At 35.1% G+C, this 27,599-nt stretch overlaps 1 protein-coding gene and 1 long non-coding RNA gene across 5 annotated transcripts; one reads left to right on the forward strand and one right to left on the reverse strand.

Annotated features, from left to right (window-relative positions):
• Positions 1-2,596: 2,596 nt before the first annotated feature.
• On the reverse strand, positions 2,597-27,449 carry LOC148169457 (uncharacterized). Of its 4 annotated transcripts, none has more exons than XR_015770556.1 (4): positions 27,076-27,449; positions 26,906-27,005; positions 5,374-5,571; positions 2,597-2,730 (listed from the first exon to the last, which is right to left on the reverse strand). It is a non-coding gene; the product is annotated as an uncharacterized LOC148169457 (long non-coding RNA). The 4 variants fall into 4 exon arrangements; XR_015770555.1 differs by having other exon boundaries at positions 26,568-27,005; XR_015770554.1 differs by having other exon boundaries at positions 26,485-27,005.
• LOC148169458 (pfs47 receptor-like) lies at positions 14,736-15,471 on the forward strand. The gene is made up of 3 exons (XM_088043682.1): positions 14,736-14,824; positions 14,874-15,070; positions 15,133-15,471. The coding sequence occupies exons 1-3, from the start codon at positions 14,767-14,769 to the stop codon at positions 15,418-15,420; spliced, it is 543 nt and encodes a 180-aa protein (XP_087899808.1). The 5' UTR covers positions 14,736-14,766; the 3' UTR covers positions 15,421-15,471.
• Positions 27,450-27,599: the final 150 nt, after the last annotated feature.

Raw genomic sequence — 27,599 nt, forward strand, 5'->3', positions numbered from 1 at the left:
CTATGAAATGTCAAAGAAATTTGCCGCTCATTACAAATGTGGGTTTCGATTTGTCAACTGACATTTGCAGCTAACCTCAAACATGAAGCAAAGTAAGTTTTGAGAAATAAACTGTTTCAGTTGTGGCTGAAAACCTGAAAATCGAAAACTTGGGCACAAAACCGTAACTAAAACGTCATTGAAGTAAGTAACATTATACAGGGTCCGGCAACACTTGTGTCCACCCCCAAAATCGTCTTTAATTTTAAAGATAAAGTTTTGAAAATTTGCATACGCTCATAGTTGACAAAGCTCTAGAAGCTGACGTAAAAATTTGTTTTTTTTATCACGGTTTGGTTGGCGTCGCGACGCCTAAGAAGTATAATTTTTAGCGATTTTTGAGTTTTTGCGGAAATATACGCGAATTCAATTTTATTTCAACATAACTGTGGTACAAATATCTGAGTTTTTATTTTAAATCTAATGCAAATTGTGTTTAAAATTTGCGAAAAAAACGTTGCTTTATCAAGTTAGTTTTCAAAATTATGACAGTGCAGCGGCAATCTACGTTTACACCAAAATTTCACAAGTCACTTCACTCACTTTTATAAAGGTTAATTTTGATTACCACGGGCATGTTGCACTTTATGGACACCAGAAATCGTTAATTAACATCGACAAAGTGACAATTTCACCAAGTAACACTTTTGTTACAATCTAAAGCGAGCCAAAGAATAGATGTCATTTGTGACACAAGATGTTGACAGATGGGTGTAAACGTAGTTCCCAATTTTGACATAATAAAATTGGAAACTAACTTGATAAAACAGCATTTTTTCCTCAAATTTTGAAGACTATTTGCATTGAATCTAAAATAATAACTCAGATATTTTTAACATATTTATATTGAAAAAAAATTAAATTAGGGGTTGATATCACAAACCCTCACAATTACCTAACAATTACATTTTTAAGGCGTCGCGACGCCAAAACTATCAGTGATAAAAAACAAATTTTTACGTCAGCTTCTAGAGCTTTGTCAACTGTGAGCGTATGCAAATTTTCAAAATTTTATCTTTAAAATTAAAGACGATTTTGGGGGTGGACACAAGTGTTGCCGGACCCTGTATAATAGTAATATTCACTATGAAAACAAAGCGGTAAAATAGTGTACGGCAGGAATTCCAAAGCCACGCTTGATGCTAGAAACATTTATAAACACCTTGTACAAGCTTAACAAAACATAAATTCTTTTAGAAAAATCTGTCCATAGTTTTTGTCATGTAACTTTTAAACGGCAAGAGATAATAACTTGTTTAACACCGCTTCAGAAAGCAGAGATCTCAACCTTTATCCGTTTTTCTCAAATGTCTTGGCAAAAACTAACTCCCCTAGCAGCTTCTAAAGTTCTTTGAGAAGCCTATTTATTACCTTTCAAGTGATATCTTATAGAGTTTCGTGATTTTGCAAGTATTTAGCAAAATAAAAAAAAACAAAAATGACTTTCGATTTATTCAGTACAATTTTGTTGACTACAAAATTTGTTGACTAGTGTAATTATCTAGATTTTTAAATTTGGTGAAGTTTTGAAGTTCTATAATAATAAATCAAAGATTTATTGAGAATTAACACGACAAGTAATTTGAAAATCTGAGACATCGAGAGCTTTAGAACTGAGAAAAAACATGGAATTTAAGAATGGAACACTGAATCCTGAAACCCCAAAATGTAAGAACTTGAAAGTGCCTTATTTTGGAATCTGAATTTCACAGAGTGTAAAAACCTGAGAACACCAAAACTTGGGAATCATAGAAACAAAAAATCACAAAATTCTAGAGCTTAAACTTGAAAAACTTCCAAGAATACAGAAACTCGAAGATATTTAAATCTGGTAACTTGAGAGTCCACACGCATGGAAGATGGCTAACCACTATTTTAGAGTTTATGAAAGCCCAAAAAAGGTCTTAAAGGATTGAAGAACATGATAATATTACTATAAGATAATATAATTTTTGAGAGTTTGAAAATGCTAAAACTGGTGAGAATTACGCGCAAGAAATTGTTAAAATTGTTGAATAAGATTGTTTTATGCTTTGATTTAATTAAAATATAGACATTTTAAAAGAAGTGATCAGATATTTGAGATTCAGCAAACTTTTTTGGCAAATTCCTGTCGATTTTGGTCTGAAATGCTCCCATCTCATCTCTTCGCTTTTCCCATTATCCAATTTCTAGGTAGCTGAATCACTTTGAACACAAAGTCGAGGCGTTGTAAATTCGAAATTCCTGTCATTGTCAAGCAAGACTTTAAGTAAACTTCAAAGACAAACGTTGTTCTGTTTGAGAGTCCAGAACAGGGTAGGCCAATCAGGCCCGGATTGAATTGTGTGTGGATGTGTCTTCGTCCCCATGTTGACATTGTTGCCGGAATAGACTTTCAATTCATTAGCGCAGGGCGTTGTCATATCACAATCAGGATAACCTGAAAAATATATTTACGTTAGACGGATAGAATTTCAATTCATTTAAAAGCAAGGCAGGGTTGGATTTGGAAAAATGCATAACAAAGCAAAAAAATTCATTCTTCTTGTGTGCGAAAATCCCTTTCGTCGTCGTCCTTATTCGAAATGGAAACGAAGCCTATTGACTTGGTAAAACGGTTCTGTTTCAGATATAACGCAGCTTGTGTTTTCTAATATTCCAAGCTCCCGGAAAGCCAGCCATCTCGGTTGGATTTCGCTACCATGAATCCTGGAATAAAAGTGAATAATGTAAAAAGTTGTATTTTTCGAATATCAAAGAAACGAAATCGATTTGAGGTCAGCGAGAAGTCCGTAAATCAAACATTATAATCGCGTCTGTTGATTTATTAAACGCTTTTAAAATGCAAAAGCAATGCACGTCCGAACCGGAATTTATAAATATATCCACATTTATCGGAAAAAACTCTAGAATAAATCGTAATACGGTTAAAGAACTTTAATTTGTAATGGTAATTACTCGTTTGAGGACGATCATGCATCATCAGCGATACAAACTTGGCCGCCAACTAATTATTAAGTCCATATTGCATTCGTAATGTTTCAATAACAAGCCAATATTATCATTGCATTGCATTTGTGGAAAGTGCACTCGCTGGACGCCGATCAGATAAATATGTACTTTCGGACCGTTTTTATCGATACAAATCGTATTTACACACAAAACAAACAGAGCATTTATCGGGACGCAAAAACAACCATCAGCCAAAAATAACATCGCTTCTATGAATTATTAATCGTAATTTACTTAACAATATAACGTGATTGAAACACAGATAAATAATAAAGTGAAGCGCGCGGACCGTTATGAGACTTCTCATTTGCGAAAATTCAATGACCAGCATATCACTCAGACCGAAACTAACAAAACGATTTAATATCTAATTAATTTAACATTCGGACTCATCGTCAACTTTTCCTTTTGCAAGAGGGGCCGACGGAAATCTATTCTGCACCAAAATCTCGTTATTCCTTCAAGACACATAAAGAAAATTTTACGACGTTTGGTTCAGAACGGTATTAAATTTTCTCCTTTCTTTTAACGAGGAAAACTCTTAAACATCATCAGCGTATACAAATACGTCGCCGCCAATGCTGGGGAAAATTACCGGAAAATTCGCAGAACACGTCATATTTTTTAAGTTCAAAATCATATAGAAAGTTTCATAATTTGGACCATGGAATTTATTCGATTGATACCACCACCAATCTTCAATTATTTTTTTATTTCCCAATTATAATTCAATTTCACTTACACGCAAAACTCGTTAGCTTGGAATTTAAACAAACATACGTTTTTTAATTATACGCTATCATCAATAATTGAATCTTGTATCTTGATCATGTTTGGTATAAATTACGCATTTTGATTGAGTTTAATTCGAATGACTGCATGACAATGATTTTTATTTGAAAGTATAATAAGTGCCTTGCAGTTTTTACTTCTAACCCTCGGAATCTGAGACCTCGAGGATTTCCTGACATTTTTTTCTGTCGTTTTGCATTTCCTCTGTTTTTCGTATAAGCGCTGAGGCGTCAAAATCAGATCCTTCCACAGTAAAATTTATAACGTGTGTTTTCCCCCAATTAGCATGTTTCGCACTTGCGGCGAAAAAATGCACTTTTGTATGCATACCAAATTCGAGCAATTTCCATGAAAGAAATCCCGAAATTCTTTGTCGGAATGCGCGATGTGTTCATATCAGTCTGAATCGATTTAATTTCCATAATTAATTATTGTTCTGAGTGGTCAACATACAAGCAAACTGGTATTCCATTGTAATTTTTCCCCATTTGCATAATGCAAATATGCAATCAAGATAAGAAATGCAGGCACCGATATTTAAATGATATCAGATCTAAGAAATGCAGTTAGCATTAAGGAAGTCGGGGTTGTTGCAGACTCGGTTGGTAAAACAACAGACAAATGTGATATCTAAACGCACACAGAAACATGGGATTATGTTTATTATGTCCGTACACGAGGAATAAACATTAAACGCACCGTAAAATGCATATTTTCGTAACGAGCGTAAACGCGATTTCGAACTTTACAGTTATGTCTTAAGCGACCTATTCAGAATGATTTCCAATGAGATTAAAAGTTTTGGGGGAGCTTTGGCTGCGGCGCCCTCAGGTCGTGGATGGAATTGGAATAAAGCGAGCAGGACACATGTGTATGGATGCGTGTATATCCATGCATTTTCAGTTTCAAAAGAAATGTTTCCACCCCTGTTTTATGTAAGCTGCTTCCGTATTCACAAGGGAGAAATTTTCTTAGCGTTTCAGACATGGATTTATTTGCGCGCCGCAAAAACCTCTCCTAACTGGACAAAGGCATTTTAGACGCGCGCGGTTTTCATCTAAAACACGGACATTGTATAAATTCAAAAACGTCTCTTTCCTGTCGGAAAAAACACGATAACATGTCTAAATCCCGAGAGCCACGCGAATACATTCAAATCCCGACCTGACGTCATAACATCAGCAGGGTTGCTACCCTCGACCGCTTTGTTCCCACAGGTCCGATCTCGCAGCAATCATCGTAGAGTATAGTCAGAGATATCACGTATAAATTACATTTACTTCGACAGCAACCCTTAAAAAACACCAGATAAAGGGGTGACTACCCTTATGTAAATCAGCTCCAATCCGTGAGACGTACATAAACTACCCCCTGAACATGCGCGAGATTCAAACCCGCGAGGGTTCTTCCAGCGACTTGAAACTTCTCAACCAATCGCCGACCAGTTTTTTCACCCTATTTTAAATTGCAAATTGAACGAAGAAAATGGCGGGTTGATCACGAGCTTTTGTTTATACTTTTATGATGTGATTTTTGAGCATTACATACCGGGCAAAGGTTTGAAAGCGTGGAATTGGGAAGTCAACTAGAATCATTATAGGTGAAGTGGAGCCAAAGTTGAAACCAATTACACCCCATTGTTGCCAGCGACAGACCTGCTCGCTTCAAATGTTTCCGTAGTCCGACTTGAACTATTCCGTCGCAATGGAGATTTCAATTTAGCGATATGTAGCTCAAAAATTCACCCTGGAATCAGACAGAAAGAACGTATTTAATTTGGTTTCATTCGCAATTAGTTTAGAAATAGTCCTGTCACGTCCAGGTAAATTTGCACCTTTGGACAGTCAAAATATTTGAACAACCTGAAGTAGCTGAAAACCCAAAAGTGTTAGAATCGTGACCCATTTTCACAAAATCCTCTTATTACCTCCGCCAGAATTTTCCGCGCTATCGACACGAGAAAGTGCGATAAATGATCCTGTGATCCAGACGTGTCTCGACCGGGATCAAATGATGATTTATATAACATCCTGTCAGCTCGTGACTGATACACTATGCTAAAGTATCCGGTAACCACGCAATACTGAATAAAAACCATCATAAATCATCACTAATGCAGTCAAAAACTGGCAAAATCATATCAGAAGCTTTTTAACTTCCCAGAGGGTGATGCTGCACAATGTCGTTTCTCGTCAATATTGATGGCTTTAAAAGCCGACGCTTGTAAAGGGCTTTGTTTCAAAATTGCCTCCAACTTTAATTAAGAGAAACTCGTAGAATAAAAGGTTGAGTCAAAATTTATCTTGGAGGAACGCGATTGCGACCCGATGAAAGCTTTTTCAATTACCTGATGAATCTGAAAGCTCATGAAAGTTTGAAGTAGGAGAAATCTCGGTTGGTTTTACGTAATTTTTACAGAGAAATTCTTGCATTTTCTGATTGACAAGAATTTCATTACGGTGCAGGAAATGAAGGAATAACTGAATTCATCCGTTATAATTACTAAACCAGAATAATTCCAGTGTTCATTGTATCAGAAATCCAAAAGAAAACACGGGAAGCAAGAATAGCATACACAAAGAAAACAAAGTATATCATATCTTAGCAAGCCAAGTGCATGGCGGCCAATTTTCAAATTCAATTTACGTGGAACAAAGCCCTTCCCACTCTTTTATCTTTTGTTTTATTCTCTTGCACAAAATATTTTGCTAGCAAAATTCCCCAGGTTATATAAAATATTGGTATAGCTAACAACATGGGAATTTCAACTTTTATAACAAACGATCGAAGACGAAATTGCTTCTGAACGCATTTAAATATTTATGGGGAGTTTTCGCGGCGGACATGACTCACGCAAATTAGAATAGATGCAAAGCCTACACATTAGCAGTGTTTGTGTGCAGATGAAGGGGGAGGCGCGGGGAGCGCGCTTGGGGATGATGGGGGTGCCGAGAAGGGCTCAGAGAGTGAGAGTTGTCACGCACAGGGTTTGATTGGACTGCTGCCTGATCGATATTGAGAGATTCACCCTCGTCTGGACCAGTCGCTACTATTCGTACTGCATATGTAGAACTTTCGTCCTTTCTGCATCTTCCTCCCCCTAATTAATTCTCCTAAGCGCGCACCGAAACACTCGACCTTCCAATTAGTCCTAAGCCGCTTACAACAGTCTCGACTTTACGCCATACAACAAATTTCATCATAACTCGCGATTTAATTCCTCCCCTTTTCGCCAATTTATTTAAAGATAATGCTACTATCAATACTGCGTTCCGCAATGGTGACATTTGCCCCCTGCTGCTGCAGGACATCATCGGGCAGGGGAAATTGAAATGTGTTGCCATTATATGATTTTTTTAGCAGTTTATGATTACGCGGCGCGTACCAATTTTGCAGGGTGGATCCTATCTTTCAAAGGATTTCGAATTTATGAGTTTGCTTTTTAGAGAAGCCGATAAATCAAGAAGGGTCGGCTCTAAATCAAAGTTGTTTGTAATATTTAATGATAAACGCATTATGCCGATGCTGATTTCGTTTCCATCCCCAATGTTTTTGCGCCAAAATGACTGTAACGTCCACCTGTGGATTTTTTCTAAGGTACAAAAGCCCGCGCATATTTCGCATTCAAATCCAGCCTCCGAGTTAGCATAATCATCCGCCGTCTTCGTCAACAACCTCTCTTTGTTTCTCTAAAAGGTAGCGCTCATGTCAACTGTCAGCCATCAGTCAGACGTCTGCGCTCATTCCGACTCCTAAGGAATTCGACAAAGCACATCCCAAATGTAAATCTTCGACCAAAAGTCGTTATCTTTTAATTATTCCGTGAACACCTGAGCTCTTTGGGGTGGCAAATAAGATCGCCCATCGAAGCCCTGAAACAGAGTCAGTCGGCATAATGCGATGGCGCCACAGATTGCAATCTCACCGGACGAAATGGAGTAATTTTTCAAGACGGTTTCCAGATAAACGAGCAGATGCTACCGACACTGCAACTAAATTTGCCTGACTGTTTAGAACAGACACATGGTCCAAACTCCATACATATTTATGATGGCACTTCGCAACTTGCAAAATTAAGGACGAACTAGGCTAACTGCCCATTTTCACGCACAGGAATACACAATTTGTACAGGCAAAAATATTCCGGGATTTTCGTCGCATGGCTGTAAACCTCCTGTCACTAAAGAGCGTCGTGTTATTGATGGTTTCTCCATAAAGCCCGCGCTCGAAATGTCCGTTGGATATAAAAAGTTTTTAAAATAATGCGACTGGTGTCCAGAAAAATGGCAGGCATTATCTTTGCCTCAGTGGGGGATTACGCCTTGCGGGAAAAATCTTACGCTTTTCCATTTAAATAAGACATGGACGACCGTTGATGAAATGCTCTATTTCGGTAAATTATCGTGCTTATCGACAACTCTCACTAGGCTTCTGCACGCAACTATACATAAACATGCAATTTAGCAATAGAACTGCTGACGTCGACGAGAATTAAATCATCAACGCATTTGGGCTTCTAATTTGTTACAACTTGCATTTGTGTGAGAAAATTGCAAAATTACAATAACAACATAATTTGTATACAATTATATCTGTACCTAAGAGCTAAAAAAGCTTAACTCCATTTCAATTAAAATGTTAAAAACATTGTTTTTAATTATACGTAAAAAAACAAAAAAAAATCAATATATCGTAAAAATACAAATTAGAAAAAGTATTAACTTTATCCTACATTGAGAGCATAAAGTGACAAGTCCATTCTCACTAGTTTAAGATTATTTTAAAAACCTTCTTCATAGAGCTAAAGCTGAAGATTTATCAAGTTTTTTTGTTAATTGGTTTGTTATTGTTTGATTTTTCAATGTTGTTTTGTGTGTTTTGTTGTTACATATTTGTTAAATTAACCCTTTAACTATTATAAACGTTTTGACATTTTTCTCATAAACTACAAAAGATGAGAATTTGAAATTTTGGGAACAAAAATAAGCGAATAAAACAAATCGAATGACAATATTTACGTATTTGTGACGTTATGCCGGAAGTAGAAGTCAACTTGCTTATTTAAAATGGAACACCCCATATACTATTGCATTTTCAGATTCTCCATTCATAAGAGTGACTTTATAATGTGCTACACTTAAAATGAACCATTTCAGAGATATCTTGATTTTTGTAAAAAAACTGCACATAAGTACCACATAATATTCTTCAAAATCGCCACGCTAATTGAAAAATAAGCACAATACAAACCTACAATAAAATTTTGCGTTAACTTTATTGATTGGACACATATTTCCTACTAAAAATACGAAAAAAAGAAATATTTTTACACTTTTGATTTTTTAAGCAAGCTTTGGAATGTGACAATTTATTTTTATGTGAATCTATAGTAAACAAATTTGGTGCTCTAATTGAAATAAAAAATTCTCAAAAATGTTTGAAATATTTTTTTTGTAATGCAAATTTAATTGATTTTTTTTTAGAAAATCGAGATATTTCAGAAATTTAGGTATAACACGGTATATACAGTATGTCCCCGGATTGAGTTCACAAGAGGAAAAAAACCGTTATTTTTCATTTTACAAAAAAAAGGAATAACTTTTTTTCTTAATTTAAAATAAATAAATCTTTAATGAAAACTTTAATATTATGAAGCTGTGTTCTTAAAATCGAAAAAAACAAAAAATAACGAAAAACTTTTTTATTATTAATTTTGCAAAAAATGTCAAAGGAATGAAATTTGTTCCTTATCTCAAGCCAATTTCCACTATTTCATTGACCCATTACCTGTTTCAACACATAGTTCAATTCTAAGTCGTAATTCTTTAAGACTGTTTTGAATTTTCTCAATTATTGTTAAGGATGCAATTGATACATTTCTTTTCCAATTTTTTAATACTTACACATTAAATTTAAAAATATTTTTGGCCTCACGAATTGTAAACGTCACATTAACATTCAAATGACATCTTCGGAAACATTATATTTACAAGCGCCCTGGACGTTTACACACGGCGTGCGGTAAAAATTGCCCAAATCGTCTGCTCTTCAGATGCGTTTGTAAATTGAACTCACTTTACCATAATGAAGATTGATCACCAAAGTGGAATATCTACCTAAATTATTATCTCAATTAAGACAATATTTCTATTTTTAAAGTTAAATTAAAACATTTTTTTTATACAGCGCCATCTTGTGTACTTTTTGTGCACCAACTACAAAATTGACAGAATTGACTGTTGATGAAATTTATAAATGTCAGATGTGACAGTTCTCATGAATTCTGAAAAACCCAATTATTTAAATTAAAAGTTTTTCGGCCAAAAAGTTTAATACAACTCTTGTGCGTTAACCATTTTACAGCACTCAATCATTAAAGCACTCCGGCTACGCCGTCGTGCTTCAAACTGATTTCGCGCTGTAAAATGTAAGTTACCACACGCGACTGTAAATAACTATTAACGCACTATTTGATATTGTGAATCCACAGCCTGCTATTATTTAAATACGATTACAAAATTTAATAAATAAAAATAATGAAAAAATTAATTTTAAGAGTACAAACTAATAATTTTAAAATTTTAATTGCAGATTTATCTGTTTTAAAATAAGCAAAAAATGTTAATTCTTTGTCCTTTTTTTGTAAAGAGGAAAATAAACTTTTTTTCCCTCTTGTGAAACTAAGCGGATAAGACGAATCGAATAAATAGATTCACGTTAACCGGACACTTCCGGTTATGCCGGAAGTGGCAGTCAACTTGCTTATTTTATATAGAACAGCCTATATTTTATTGCATTTTTGAATTCTATATGCAAATTGAAGATGAGTTTCTACAGTATATAGGGTGTTCTACAGGGTGATTTTTTTAAAACGGCAGGCGTTGTAGAATTTTTATTTATGAACCGATTTCAAAAATTTAGAAAGCAAATTAAATGGTTTTTAATTTACTATAAACTGATGATTTTAAAATTTTTCTAAATGTCTTAGTATCTTTTGGGCGATACTCAACTTTCCTATTTTAAATTGGAACTCATTTTTTTTTTCATAATTTGGAAGATATTAATTTTCTTGATTCAGAAATGTGTAATATGTTCTACTTTTAATCAAAAATATTTTTTAAAAAATTATCAAAATTGAAAAAAAAAGCAATAAAAGTTAATAAAATCTAGGTACATGGTGTCAAATAAAAGAATGCCGTTATTATAATGTCAAAAAGCAGCAAATAACAGAAAGGATCGGCATTTTTTTTTTAATTATTATTAACAAAAGACAATAATAATTACAAATCAGAAAAAACATCTACCTAATTTAATTAAAATACTGTTGAAACGCCATCCCGTTTTTTTTTATTGCACAATTGACACCTACGAGAAATGCATTGTGCATTGTAAGGTGTAGCCCCATATTGTTGAAAGAAAACTTGTTCTTTCTGTTATTTGCTGCTTTTTGACATTACAATAACAATGTTGTGTTATTTGACACCACGCTCCTAGATTTTATTAACTTTTATTGCCTAAATTTTTTCATTTTTGATATTTTTTTTAATCTTTTTTGTAAAAGTAGAACATATTGCACATTTCTGAATCAAAAAAATTAATATCTTTTAAATTATGAAAAAAAAATATGGGTGTCAATTTAAAATAAGAAACTTAAGTATCGCCTAAAAGATACTAAGACATTTAGAAAAATTTTAAAATCATTAGTTTATAGGGAATTAAAAACCATTTAATTTGTTTTTTAAATTTTTGAAATCGGTTCATAAATAAAAATTCTACAACACCTGCCGTTTTTAAAAAATCACCCTGTATATGTATAAAATAAGCAAGTTGACTGCCACTTCCAGCATAACCTTTGGTTAACGTGAATCTATTTATTCGATTCGCCTTATCCGCTTAGTTTTGTCCCCAAAATTTCAAATTTTTATCATTTGCATTTTCTGAGAAAAATGCCAAAACGTACGTATGCGTTTAAACGGTTAATAATAAAAAATTGCCAAAACTTTTACTTTCATAAAATATGAGCAGCGACCTGGGATTTCAAGCATTATCAGTAAGCATTTCGATCAGCAAATTATATTGTAAAATAATTGATATTCACTTTACATTAAGTTACATAAAAATAATTTTGTCTGTAATTAAAGCTTTCATTTTGACATTTATATTTTTAAAAAAGTGGGTTTATTACTTTCTGCGTTTAACTGTAACAGCCAAATATAAAAATACGAATTTTGGAGTTAGTCGATTTTTGCTCTAGGTGCAGATATACAGAGTGTCCCAAAACTCATGACCCAGAGAGCAAGGGAGAGTGCCGATAGCAATACAGATGGTAAATTTTAAAACAAAAATTGATTAAGTTAAATAGAATTCGAGAAAGGGTAAAAAATTAACAACCAATCCCGAAAGCTTATTCTATAGGTGGAGTAAAAGGTCATCCCAATTTCCTAGGCAACAAGAGTCTGACCAATGAACGATAGTATGTGTCCATAGTTACCGATTTTCAAATTCTGTTTGAAAATCTACCGTTTTTTTGTCTTAACTCGATTATTTTTTAAGCTAGAAAATTTTTGTTTTGAAATTTTGGTTCAGAATTGTTGCCTTCATAAGCCTTTGTTCTCTGGGTCACGAGTTCTGGGAAACCCTGTATTCATGAATTAGTCGAGATTGTAAAAAAGAGTCATATTTGTTGGTTTCATTACGTCCGGTTTGTTTTTTTTGCGCTATGCTTTTAGAATTTAAATAACTACACTAAGTTAATTGCCGTCCTTCGACCGGGAATGATTGATTTTCGTGATCATCGCAAACTTAATGTGACCAAAATTGCACATAATATGCATGTTTTTATGGTGAAGTGCCAAAAGTGTGTTCTTCGACTTGGGTTTACCAAAACGATAATCGGCCGGTTCTTTCGCGAGGATTATTTGTCACCAATTTAGAGAGACAGAATCTCTCGTGCTTCTGCATTCTAAATCTCAAAGAACTAGGCGGCACTTCCGAACATTCCTCTAAGTTATTGTAAATATTATTTCTATTTTTTGTTCAATATGCTAAGACAAACTAAAAATTGAAGAGACAATTTTTGATTTTGAAAATTCTTTGAAAATTTGCATTGAAATTCTGAAACGGTCTCCGTTAAGGCCCAACTGCGAACAAAAGCCTTTCCTTCCCAAATGCAGTTATTTATAAAAGAGTAGCGAAAAATCCCCGAAACAATACAAACTTAATTGTTTAAGTGAAACCGCCAGGTAATTTGATAATAGCGACCCGACTAATCAATTCCGTCTTATCTGAGACTGCTTAGCATTCAGAACGTCTCTTGGCGGCGTTGTCAGCAAGACAATTGACTAACGAGCCCTGCCTCATTAGCCTCAAGGTGGACATCGCCAGACTGTTTGATTGTTTGCAGTTTTGCGAAGAAAAACGAGCGAGAGAACGCCTTATCAGCGGATGCACAGCGTAGGATAATGCGAAGCGATCGGAATAAAGGACTCTCCAGAACAGAGCCCAGTTAGGCTCAAAAGCGCTGCTCGGGCGCGATAAGGGACCCTGCGTAAACCAGGGATTCGTCCCCATACGCTTTTAGGGTCACATCACACCAAACGCTACAAAATATTACTACAACTATTAATAAAAGCTCTTTGTTTATGTTAAACAAGTTTCGATAAATGTTCACATTGCGTGTACTCATCTTTGGAGAAAAACTGGGATTTTATAAAGAGGGGAGCGGGTGGTGGTGGCGGCAGCCACCCACCAAGCGTGTGATACGACCCCAGAATAAGAAAATATCCCTCGTTATGTGTCTACATACGTTCCTACTTGTCCCTCTATCGCACATGTACTAATGGCGTCGAGGGCCATCCAGTGTTTTATTTTTATTATTTTTTATCTTTCATGTCCATTCACCGATATGACCGAATTATGTTTCAATTTCGCCTCGTAAAAGTCAAGAACTTTAAACAGTCTCGAAAGCTCCGCCATCAAAGGGCTTGTCGCAAATTAATTACAAGAATTCGTACAGAACTGGAGGTTTTAAACAACGCCAGACTGTGTAATAAGAATACATTCGTCGTGTAATCAAATTATAGTCGGAACAGGCGACAATATGGCCACCTTTATTTACCATTAGTTTTGATAATCTTGTTCCAGACGAATGTAATGGATACATTAAGTTGCACTTAACTCATTTTCTGCAACTGTGCTTGTTTCTTTTAAAACACAAAGAAAAGGAATCGCTGAAATAATATTCCGCAGCGGCGGTTCCAAGGAAACGAAGGCGGAGCGTGGAAATCTGTTAATTAAGAAAGGCAATATTTGATTACGTGAAAAGTGAAGAGGCTACCAATTGAAAATGTTACCAAAATCAAAATAACTTTGTTAAAAAATAATTAAATATTGCCCTTTACGACTTTTTTTGCAACAGTTGCATGTGGCTCATTAGGGTGCCCTTTGTTTTCGAGGGGCCCCTCTACTCGTACCTTTTAATTTAGTGACTTTAGTCACAGTTGATGGCAATAAAATGTTCGATAATAGTTTCTCGTGGCGCTAACGTCCTTCCATTAAAATTTATTTCTGTAATTTATTTATATCATCGATGCAGCATATGGTCGATTGGGATATTTATGGGAGACGACCTGCGGGTTTTTAACGGATCGTCTAATTAATTAGCTTAACCAACAAGTTAGTTGAATTAAACGGGCGGATGTGATGATTCAATAAGCGAAGACATTTTTTACGCCCCCAAAGCAGAATCTAAATATTCCAACAGACCCTAATTCGTTCTTGTATGTTTAATGAAAAAATTACTTATGCATGCTGCCGCAAGAAGTCAATATCAAATTACGCCGCAAACATGGGAATTCCAAGTCGTGACATTTCTTATCAAATTGGATATTATCATGTTGTGCAGACGAAAAAGTTCAGTCTTTGTCGGTGAGTGTCATCAAAATGTTGAAATTGTTCTTCGTGGTAATTTATCTCTGTTATTTTTCACAAGCTGTACAAGGTAATTAATGTGATTAGGAAGTGTTTCTGGGTTAAATTTTCTTCTTAAGATTACTACTGGAGGGAATATAATGGCGAAATCCCTGAAGATGCGGTAGAGGGTGGAAAAGATTTAAGAGGCAATCCTACGTACATAGGCCAAGCTTTTGTTCTGCATCATGGAATTTTAATTGGGACGATTTACCCGGGCCAGAAAAGTTTGACCACGTCGAAAGAAGGAATCCACGTCACAACGGTCGGAAACAAGGTATAACGCAAAATATGACAATATGTCTTAGTGACAACCAATAGAATATGCATTTTCTCCAGATTTTGTGCAGTCGCCACAAACACAACTTCCACTGGATCCAAGGAAACGCAGCTACATTACACGTAACAACAGTCAACAAGAATTTAGTCCCCGGGGGTATGGAGTGGGGCAAAGTTCTCAATATCGGCCGCATCAGATACCAAGGCGAAATTATCATAGGCAAAGTTTGCTCCGGGACAATTGGACGCGCGAAATTATACTTTCCCCACAACCGCGAAGAAGTAGAAGTGAACTCGTACGAAGTTCTAGCCTATGAGGAAGAGCCTAGTACACCGGCCCCTCTATAAAATTTGCCTTATGTAACGAACGTAAATAAACGTGTTTTCTTTGGCACCCCATTCTGAGTTTAGTGTATGTAGAAAGCTATAAAGGGTTGTCTCTGGCATCTCCAGTGGATCATCCATCAACTATTCAGTTGCCGACAGCTCAAGGTGTCACTTACCCCACCCACGCATTAGTGTATTACTGCAGTGCTGCCAACCGTAAAGCTTTTAGCAACACTAGATAATGTATCTACACCGAGAGCCTTACTGGAATTGCGTAAAATGAACAGCGCACGGCTCGATTAAATTACACTTTTGGTGGAGGCGCCGGTATTTAAATTTAACTTCGAACGAGAGGTGATTAGAGGGTTTTTCGCTTGGCAAGTTTATGATCGCGCTTGTAAATTCGCGAGTTGAAATTGGCGCGTCGAGTGCCGAATCCAATCCTAGCAATCTCCTTATGTTTGATCGGAAGAGGTTTTGTGTGGCGCTTCATAAAATGGCGAAAGGGAGCCTTCCGAGCCGAGATCCTATTCCAATCTGTCGCTTAAACAAAGAGTAGCAAACAAACGGTTAGACGGAGTCCGGACGGACTGTCATTGTAGGAATGCAATAGCAAATCAAGATTGGATTTCAACCCCTGCCAGGGGTCGAAGTCGCTAGTCTAATCTCGACCTCGCACTCGACCGCCGACACATCTCCCCGGACCCCGGAATTACTCCGCACCGAACAATGACGTGTCTGAATCAAAGCGAACTTCCAATTCGACAAATTGAAAAATACTCATTAGTTGGATGTTTCGCACTCACCTTCGTTCCTCTTGGCCCGTTACTCGCCGGACGGAAATTAAAAGAAGTAAATATCTCGAATTTTTTCGATTCGGAGGATCGGAATGCCGCGATTTCAAATTGAAAAACGTTGCTCAAACGTCGGGACAATGGATTTACAATGGCCGCATCTAATTAATTTTATTGCGAGGCAGGAAATGATATTTACTCGTTCTGCACATGATTGCTGTAAAGGGGCGTTGGACACGAAGTCTCGTTGCGAAATTTTAGGGAAAGCACGAGCGATATTTCAAATTTCATCCCTCTAAAACTCGAGTTATTTTTTTAGGGTGAATAAACAGCGAAATGCGGCATTACCACCACTCACATGTTTTCAAATTGTTATTTTAAATCCACCCCAAGGCTCCACGTTACACAATGTTGGGTAAATAACCTGAAGTTATTCGATTTTATACCGAAAACGATTTTATTCAGAAATCGAGTTCCCCCAACGCACTTAAAAACATATCAAATTGTGCGAGCAGAACGGCGAATGCGGTGGGATAATCAACTGTTGTTTTCCCATAGTACTTGTAAATTAATTCGAGCTAATTCATCAAAGAAAAGCCCATAAATCTTAGAGTTTGATGTAATCTGTAATTTATCTTTACACTTGGAAATGTAGTGTTAAGACTTAGCATATTGTTTGATGATCACGGATCGTATTAGAGAAAAAATTGGATATTCGCTTTTCGTTTGATGTTGGTTATATTCGAATTTGGCGAGCGCTATCGCCCCCAGTTATAAATATTGGAGTCCAATAAAAGTTGTTACTTAGGATTCGCGTCAGCCGACATCAAAGCGTCGCTGTCGAACGTCCGAGAGTCAAAAGAGGGTGCGAATAAATAAAGCGAAACTAGGAAAAGAAACGTTCGAGGGGAGACTTTCGTCATTTGCGATTTGCTTTTAATCACGTGAAAATAGTGTTGCGTATTTTTCGGGACGATGAATAAAACAACAATGGATGAATTATGCAGTGAGTTTTTGCATCAGCTAAGTAGTTTTCCTGTCGCGAATGCGCTTATTTACAGTATTTCAACGGAGCAGAATTCAAGCATAAAAGCAAGTTCACTCTTCGACAGTGGCGTTTTAGAGATCCCCAACACGCGCTCGGAATAACATCAACAACTCGCAACTTCTCGCCTGCTTTTGCCACCGTTGAATACGGAAATTCTATACAAGTGAAAAGTTCTTTGCTCCCCATTCCATTATGTATGTGCGTGTGGTTGAGTTACAACCACCTCGGGGACGCATTAAAACGAGCTTTTTCCTCAGACACTTCAACACCGACAGGCTACAAAAACGAGCTTTTATTGACCAAAAACAAAAAGAGCCAGAGTTACAAGTGTCTCGAATAATCTTGACATGGGGGTGCAAAAATGACTACAAACACTCGGGGCGTTTAAAACTTGGACAGATTACATTTCATCCACCAAATAAATATAATGCAAGATCTTCAATTTCAACACTTCCTTGCAGTTTTCGCGGTTCTTCAGTCCTTTAGATTCCTTGAATTCGTCTTTCCATTATTTCCTTATTTTTATTTCTATTAATTTGTCTTCTCAGTTCTTTTCGTATCCACTACTACTAAATTATCACGTTTTTGGTTGCTACATTTCAATGATTGCGTCCTCATCGCTCGTGGTTAAAAAACCTCCGAAATAAATCGCTGCGATAAGAACTGCATTTCCTCCCTCAAAAATTTCTGTCCATTTGCAAAATGCCACAATCCCCTCGAAATCCCGGCAGTTTATTTCTTATTCATGCGTGGGCCGTCGGCGTGTGAAATGTGAATTTTATTCTAAAACCAGGGGATTTGCCCTCCTACATGTCAAAAATTGTTCGCGGTTTATAGCTGGTTTGATGAGGGTTCTCTTGACCTTTACGAATAGCGAATCGAAATAAATTGAAGTTGTATTTTATGTTTCCTTTATGTTCCTCAAAACATTTCGGTCTTGATATTAAAATGGACCCCACGACAAAAGGGTGACATTCGCAAATCAGTCGTTTGCGTGTCGTCTGTCGATGTTTTCTGTGTCGTTTTGCAAAGTTACAGAGTAGTGGTTGAAGTGAAGCAAACCGAAGCAATCGATAGCGCAATATAGCATCGATTAGCGCGCCACGCCCCGCGCATTGCTTGAGTTACGATGTGCTGGCACTCGACACAACTGCATTTGTACACCCCCTGCGACGGTAACGAGGGTAAGTTATGTTGTACAAGGAAGAATTGCTACATGCAAATGAAATTAATGAAAATGTTCTCATGGAATTGGTGGATAAACCCTGGAATCGAATTATTTTGTTATCATTATGATTATAAACATCGCTCCATTTAAAATAACATCCTCTTTTTTCCGATATCCGAGAGAAATCCCTAGGGACATTAGGGTGACAGGCTTCGAGGTTAAAAAACGACCACATGCAAAGGCAAACACTCGGGGAAAAAGACGAGCGCATTATCTAAATTGCGAAAATATTTATTCGACCTTTATCGAAATTCCATTGGAAATAATCATTTCTATTTCGTTTCTCCTGCATAATGTCGTAATAAGAAAAGTTCTTGATAAGTCGAACTATAAAAAGCGCGCTGATAAATGGCAACAACGAGGGTGTATACGCGATAGCTGAAACTTACTTAACCTACGACCTCTCGTCATCTCGTGTAACAACTGAGCGAGTCTAGGGCCGGAAAATTGCAACATAAAAATCATCCCTAAAGTCTGCCTAGCCTGCAGCTATCTCATATTGCCTGTTTTAGCAATGTATTCATCCCCTTGTCAAAGTAGATTGATATCGTGCGACGAATTCAGGAACTTGTGCTTCGTTGCTAAAGAAAACTTACAATAAAACCCACGTCAGAGTATATTGAATTTTCGGGAGTTGCCAAGTAAAATCTTAATGGAATTCTACGCGCAAGTTCACACTGTATAATAACAATAACCATCTAAATCATTTTCACAGAGCCCAAGTTAAAAACTTTCTCACAAAAATTTCACAAAATTTTGGCGCGTTTTCTATTCATATTCAAAAATTCGTTTAGGAGAAATTTCTCGTTTAACCCTCATTTTTCCTGCTCAAAATTTTTTGCGGCTCTGTGATTGATCGTTTAGCAGAGCGAGTTACCAGTTATGCTAATTTTTTTAAACTCCTGAAATTCCTGCGGAAAGGACTGTCACATTTGTCAAATTGTCACCAAATTATGGAAGTATCAGAAATATTTGTTATTTGTGTACCAAGGCCAAAAAGTGTTTCTTTTTTGGCTGAGCCTTTTTTTAATGGCCGAGACGAGGGCAAAATGGCACTTTTTGGCCGTGATACACACAAAATTTACAAGTTAATTAATTTTTATTTATGATTTATTGATTTAGTCAATTAATTATTTCAATTGTAAATATTTCTGAATCCTTCTGAAAAGTTCATATTTTTTTTATTTACATTTGTAATTTCGGCATGTATAGGTTCACAATTTGTGTGAATTGGGTTTGATGTTCTTTTTGATGTTGCAGCAGCAATGCTAGACATGTTCATTTTCAATAATTCAACACGTCTTTGTTGCACTTTACAGCAGTTTGTCGATTTGATTTTATCCAAATAATTTGGGTAATGTAATATGCAAAACTATGGGTAGATGGCGCCACCATAGATCGGCCAAAAATGTTTGCGTCCAGAAAACTTACTTTTAGGCCGCTTTTGAGGTTTAAAAATTCCATTTTCAGTTTAAGTCGCCTAAAAACTTATTTTTGTTATTTTCATGGCAGATTTGCAGGTATTTTATGCAACTTTTGTTTTTTATCATGATATTTTGCGATTAGTAAAAAACTTTACGGCTGCTTGTGTTATACAAAATTGATATGTATCCATTATCTAACTTATACTTTTCAAATCCCTCAATTTCTAAATTGCTCCTTGTAAATCGATAAATTCTCTGCAGGAAAAATAACATATAATTATTATATAGTCTATTATCCATTCAAAAAACATAAAAATCAAACTAGCTTAATGTTTTGGTAAATCAAAGTTTACTTGGCAATCTGCATAAATCGAATTCTCTATGGAACTGAACTTTGAAGTTTGTGTAATAAAATTTTCTTCTAATTTTCTCGCACAAAGTAAAATTCTAATTAAATTTGAATGAATTTGAATTAAACTTTGAAATTGAAGTTTTGATGTTAGAAACGTCAACAGCCCATTCTCGCCAACTGTCACGTTTAGAATGTTTTGTTTTTGTCAACTTTAGAAACTTTTATGTTTTAAGAATAAATATTACTGAGCGGAAATCTTTGGTAAAATTAGAAATTTAATTTGCAAGTAAGTTTATATTATTTTGGCTTTTAAGATTTTACTTGGTATTCAGTGATCTACAAGAACACAGTAAAACTTCTTAAGCTCCAAACGTTTGCAAAGAATTAAAATTTTATTCAAAAATTAAAAATACAAAATCTGGCACCTCCACCAATTTTTCCTCATCTAATTCGTATTTTTCGCAACTACGAACTTTTGAAAACTTTCTAATTTTATTATTATTCAATTGGCCAAACTCTACAAGAATATGGCCGCAAGTTATTCAAACCTTAAAATCAGAAATTGTATTTAAAAATCAAATAAACTGCAGCTCATTCCTATCAGTCCACTCTCCTGTGTAAATTTTCGAAAATTTTTGGGTGTAAATCAGACTTTCAATTTCTTCAATTAGGGAAAAATTGAATGTAACGATTTTTTAAGGTTAACACGTTGTCTAAGTTTAGTGTATTAATCAATAACTAATTAAAAATTTGTTGCAAAAGAATGATTTTCATAGAAAATTTTGGCAATGTTGTGAAAGATGACGCATGCCACAGATGCGTCAAGGTCAAATGCTTTTGCTGCCAATTGTTATCGATAAAAATCACTAAGGGCTGCCGCCAACTTAACTTTTTAATGACTGGACCGATATTAATGAGCTCTGGTATAGTATGTCAAGTATTTCTCTTTGTTGTAAAGAGAGATCCTATTAATATTAATCAAAGATATCTTTGCATTTTAGCACGTAGGTCTTAGCAAATTCCCACACTGATTGAAGGGTTGACACATGAGTGTAGAATCAACTGGAGCCAAGAGGCATAATTTAATTATTTGTGTGTCAGTAATAGAAACATCGAACGAATGCTACTTGCTTTTGCGTCATGAATGAACACTCAAAACAACGAGCAACATGAACTGAAACCAAATTTGTTAAATAGCGAAATGTTACTACATGATACTTCAATGCCTCTAAAGTAACTCTGATGAATCTGTCATTAATTTTCACTCTTAATTTGATGGATTAAAAACTTCATTTAAAATTTCATCCATTCTTTAAATCTATAGTAGGTGATTCGTATTATTCTTAATTCTGTCTAGTTGCAGTGTTCCAACAGTTTAAAATTGAAAGAAAAATAGTCGTAGAAAATTGGCGCATCCACCATTTTTGCTTTGAACCTGAAACGTTTAATTCTGTGGATCTTGGAACTAAGAATGTACCGAAGAAATAGAAAAGAAATGTGAATGAAAAACCGCCTGTCATACATTTCAATACACATGTCTTTGTATAAATAGGTTCAATTTTGGTCGTCGACCTCCCCCGTTTCGCCTTTTTATTTTATATCCTCTGTCCTGGTCATCGCCACCTGCGCTCGTAGTATAATAATCATGTCACATAAAACTGCAACACGAAGAAAATGCATCACTCCGATATCCCACAGGTTTTCCGTCACTGGAGCATTAAAATGTCTTCGCTCCCTTCCCAACGACCATCTCCGATATATTACGTCATATCTGAAATATATTTCCCACCTTTCTCGACGTTTTCCATATTATGATTAGTCGGAAACGTTATAAGGGCGACGATGAGACTGTGATGCTAAGGGAAAGACAGAGGGTTTCTTTGCTCATACAGTATTCAACGCCAGCTATATCCCGCATTAATGTGGCCGTATCCGCTGGATTGGGAATATGTATGGGGCGCTCGGACTGAGCCAAACTGAACTCATAATTTAGGAATACATTCAGGATACCGGCAACGTATCACATCGGTATTTTTACGTTTATGGCAAGATAATGGTAATGTATGGAATACGATAAATCAGATTTATTTTAAAATGTTGCCCCCATTTGGAACAGGACGCTGGAATAATGTCTAGGATAATGCATTTTATTTACGTGGGCGGAATAAGATACAAGCGGAAGGATTGGGATCCTAAAATTTTAGAATTTGCATTTTTCAGTTTCAGTCTACTTAAAATAAAGAATCTCCAACAAAAGTACACTTATGGACACCCCCAAATTGCAAAGATAAAAATTTACAAATTTTCATATGCTCTGACTCTGATGCAAAATAGATATTTACATAACAAGTGCGGAAAGTGAGCAATTTTGCACGAGTGTAAATGTAGATGCACGAGGCGCCAGCCGAGTGCAGATGTTACACGAGTGCAAGAAAGACACTTTCCGACGAGTAGTGTACACTATTTTTCCTACGACCTTCCATCATCAGGAAGAAACCATAAGGCTTGACAATAGTTCATTTCTTATCTATTCTAATTATCATTTTTACGACCATGAGGTTTTATATGAATAAAAGTCGTATTCCACATAGTTAGATGGTTGATGTTTTCGTACATCAATTTACGAAAGTAAAAGTCACTAGTGTGATATGAATATATCCGCACAGACCTGTCAAAATTGTCTTGTCAGAAACGACCTAACCTATTCATTTTTACCATTATGCATCTTGTTTTACAGTGAATCGTCTAGATACTTAAGACAAAAATTCAAGAATTACATTTGTATGACTTTTACTTTCGGAAATGGATGTACGAAAACATCAACTTTCGGAGTCATTTAACCGTGTGGAAAATGCCACTTTCATATGGGGTCGTAGGAAAATTTGTTTTTCTACTTTGCGTTAACAATACTTTCATTGTGAAACGCAAACGCAAATGCGTTTCACAATAAATACAATTGTTTTTATTATAGCACGCAAAACAGTAATTTTTTTTGGTTATGTTGGCTATGTTATTATGCCGACACTTAAACGTTGAATCAAAACCTCAATGATGATCATCATCATGATCACGAAAATGTGAATTTAGGAATAATGAATCAGAAGAAAACCAAACGTTGTAATACCTAATTTTGCAAAATTAAACAGAAAACGTCAGTAATTATTTGAATTGAAATTTTGTTAGACAAATGTCACTACGTCTTTTGTCACCAACCTAACTTGTCAAAAATCCCTAATTAATTTTTAAATTTATTTACAATGCAAAGTAGAAAAAATAGTATATTACACTCATTTCATAAGACGACTTGTAGCACTCATTCTATTTGACTCATTCGTGCTACAATACTCGCCTTATGAAATACGTGTAATAATGTACTATTTTTTATTTCGCGTTCATAATGAAGATATTTGGATACGCGTTTGAGCGTATTTCGGTATCGTAATGGACCAATACCGTGCCAATATTTCGAAGAACATATATTTTTCTTAGGTTTGGAGCAGACAAACTGTCAACATGCCGTCAACGTTGACAATGTAGATTTTGGTTTTGAAAAACCATGATAAATCGATCAATACACTATTATTTCTTGTTATACTTGGCTTAATAATTCATCAGAGAAAAACTCTTTGGATGCAAGAGAACCATCATGATCATGATCAACATCTTCGCTCTCTTGGATCTCTTGCGCTCCAGTAGCCTCAAAACGTCAAACTGACTGAAATTGGATTTGGCTACTTCGATTTTTTTTCCTAAACATTTTGCAAATGCCAACTACCATAAAATTCCCTAGATTTCGAAATCAAGTTTTTTCGTTTAAAATAAGGCGAAATAGAAAAAATAGCGTATGATACTTGTTCATAATGCGTTTTGCCGAACTTACTACTTTATGTAGAAAAAACTAAAAACGTGCGTGCGGCAAAATGTTCATTATGAAACGCGTTTCATAATATACTATTTCGCTATGGCCGTAACCTGACCTAACACTCTGTATAGAATTAAAAATCCAGTAAAACCCCATCTTTACAACGTATAGAATTACAAGAAATCCTTATTTTAAGGGAGGAAATATTATTAGAACAGCGTTTTCTCATTGATTTTGATGATTTTTTTTACAGTATAACAATGGAATATAATTTATTGAAAGTTTGCTAATATTTTATACATATATTCAAGTATATACTGTAATTTTTTTTAAGTATTTCCTTGAAAAACACCGAAGATTTAATTAATTAAGTTTAATTTTTTACAGAGGTCAATACAAAAATCCATGATTTTTACCATTTTTTTTAACATTTATTCGTAAAAAAAAATTAATAATGATAACATTCCGATTTTAGGTTCATATTAGAGCGTAATACTATAAAGAAAGTACCTGCCAATTTTCGAATCGATTAGTCAAAAACTTTTCAAGCTAGAGTGTACACAAGTTTGAAATTTTGAGAACATATTTTTCAATAGTTTCTCTAACAATGTATGAAATTAAAAAAAAAGATTTTTTCAACCGTCTAACCCTATTTCCCCCCTTAAAAGATAAAAAATGTATGTAGAAAGTATTCAGACAAGAAAGACCGAATTTAGAGTACGTATTCATGATAATGTCGAAAGATTTAAAAGCTTAAATAAAACCTAAAAACCAAGCCATATGGTTTCAGCCATTGAGAATGGGATATTTTGCCAAAATTGAATTCTACTGAAGAAAAATTTCTACATGATAATGTTACAGATAAATCTTTAAGACTTTAAGCCACCTGAATGGTTTTTGCTTGAAAAAATATTAACTAATTAAGAAGCTGCCTTCATTATGGAAAATGATGAAATTGTAAAATATTAAGAAAAATTGTATTTTCTGTTTACTAAAAGCCAAAATTATGCAAGGAGTTTATTTTTTAATCAGAGAAGGTAACCTCACAGTAAGAATAACTCAAAAAATGATGTGTCGTGCAAAAGTAGAAATTGTTAAAACTTTCATAAGTAAAAACCTTAAAATCCATCCTAAAAACAGTTCAAAATCTTTGAAGCCACTGTTGGACTGCCATTGAATAAGACTAGATGGAATAGATTGTTAAAGGTTAGCTTATTCAGACAAAAAGTGGACGCAATTAGCCAAAGAAAAAATATCTTTTACTTTTAAATCTCGCTTTTCTGTTCAAAATGACCGTCAATGAAGAAAGGTGTACATATAACAAAAAAGTCGGTTTTTGCTGCAATATTTCTAATCAATTAAGGTGGGGATAACGCAGGGGCGCTATATTTTCTATTGGAAAAATCATTACAGAATTTGTACGTCTTGAATATAATGTTGTTGATGGCTAAAATTTAACTTTATTGGCGATAACGCCGATCCGATGGCGCAAACATTTTTCAGCCCTTAATAACAACTATATTATTCATTTGCGCCTGCTACCACTATCGTATGGCCTTAATCCTGCTGAAAATGTTTAGAATAGTTTACAAAGTCCGCTTTAAGCTCATGTTGCTCAAGGAAAAACTGTTGGAAACTAATGAGAAATATTCTTCTAGTTCTTTGTGAAGACATTTTATGAGGACATTTAAGTATGTATGCTTAATAGATACCAGGCATTAACTACTGTGCGAAGTTGTTCAATACTAGAATGATTTAAATCCAAAATCCAAATTGGTTAAATTTTAAAGAAATTAAGAATTTTTCTATAAATTGGTTGAGCAGGTGTTATGTTTTGATCCCCTAAACTAGTTATAGAAGAAAAAAAGTAACTTTCGTTAAAGACGACTAAAATAAGAATAAAAATAGTACAAAACCAACATCCCTAGTCATTTTTGAGCAGTTTAGGTCGATAAAAATAGTCCAATAATGCAAACGATCGGAAAATCTAGAAAATTAAGATCAAAAGGATCATAAAAATCCAAAAGGACTGAACAGAAAAGATTCGTTAACCTCAAAGAAATTAAAATTATGCAAAAAAAACAACACAAAAACCACTATTAAAACATGACATCAATTACAATGTCATTATGATCTAACCAATGACAAAGGAACTGAAAGGAAATATTTTATTGACAGGTATGGATTTCCCACACAAATTGCGATTTTAAATAGTGCTAATATTAAGAATTAACTAATCAATTTTATTGGAAATTGAAACTGTCCTGTTTTGTTGTGTTTAGTTCCAAAACTAGAATGACTATTATGCAACTAACAATTCATTTTGCATTTGTGTGGACATGAGGGTCAGGCCAAAAAAAGAAAATTTTGTACATACCTAAAAAAAAGAATATTCCTTTTCCTATTACCACTCTAAGTTAATGGAAAATCTAATCACTGAAAATGAGCTACTATCCTCACTTGAAACCCCAGATTCAAATACTGAGGCAGCTCTACATCTCTACTCTTCGGAGTCCCTTGACTAACTAAGCATTCGAAGGAACCCTTTACATAAAAAAATCCACTGTTTTAAAGAAGGGGTGGAGCATATGTAAAGCTCTCTTTCAAAGGTTTACAGAGGACTACCTAGCATATAGATTTCCTCGAATAAAATTCTCCAGTGGAGGGGATCCGAGCTTCGAATCCATACACCATGTATCGACAAAACTCTTTATACTTTTCCAGCCCTTGCTTTTTTACTTATGTATTAAACCCCTTTTTAGTTTAAAAGGGGAGAGTAACCCTTTACAGTTTCATACCAAAGCCATTAAAGTATTATACAATCTCCTCGATGATCACAGTCGATACAAGGGAAAAAATTCACTGTTATGTTCAGCATCTGCGTGCCTGTCTTGAAGCCTACAAACATAATTGTGTTCACCAAACTAAGAAGTTAGCACTAGAAAATACAGAGGAAGTAATTTTTTACCTTCACTGTAATTTAATGTTGGTACAATTTAAACCCTTCCCTAAAAAAACATACAAAGGGTTGTTTGTTCCCTTTGCAGATGGTGCGAATCAAAGGGGTGGTAGGGTTGACTCGCATAAAAAAGGGCACGTGTGAGGGGGTCATGTTTTACCCCTTTCAGTTTGCAGTACTAAAATCACGGTGGTACTGAAAAGAGTACAAGTAGCAATGATGAAATTCTCTTGAAAATGTAAAAACGTTGGAATTTTGGCTTTTCATTAGTTCATTAGTTGAACACGGACTATTTGCTTTTTTTACTTTTTATTTTTATCATTTTTATGAACAAACGGTCGAAACGTCAAAAATGCCAGCAAATGTCAAACACGGTCGGTAATTTAAATAACCTCAAACTTCAAACTGTAATTAGCGCACCAGTGGCGGAACATAATTTGAATAATTCGTTTCTTGAGACAAAAACAGGATTAATTTTGGAAATTGGGTACCTGAGTCATTTGCTGTAGAATAAAATGTTTGAGTTCCAAAAA

Source organism: Gnatocerus cornutus, chromosome 8, assembly GCF_029298725.1.
Source record: "Gnatocerus cornutus isolate USDA-ARS CGAHR chromosome 8, icGnaCorn1.1, whole genome shotgun sequence".
NCBI classification, from domain to species: Eukaryota; Metazoa; Arthropoda; class Insecta; order Coleoptera; family Tenebrionidae; genus Gnatocerus; species Gnatocerus cornutus.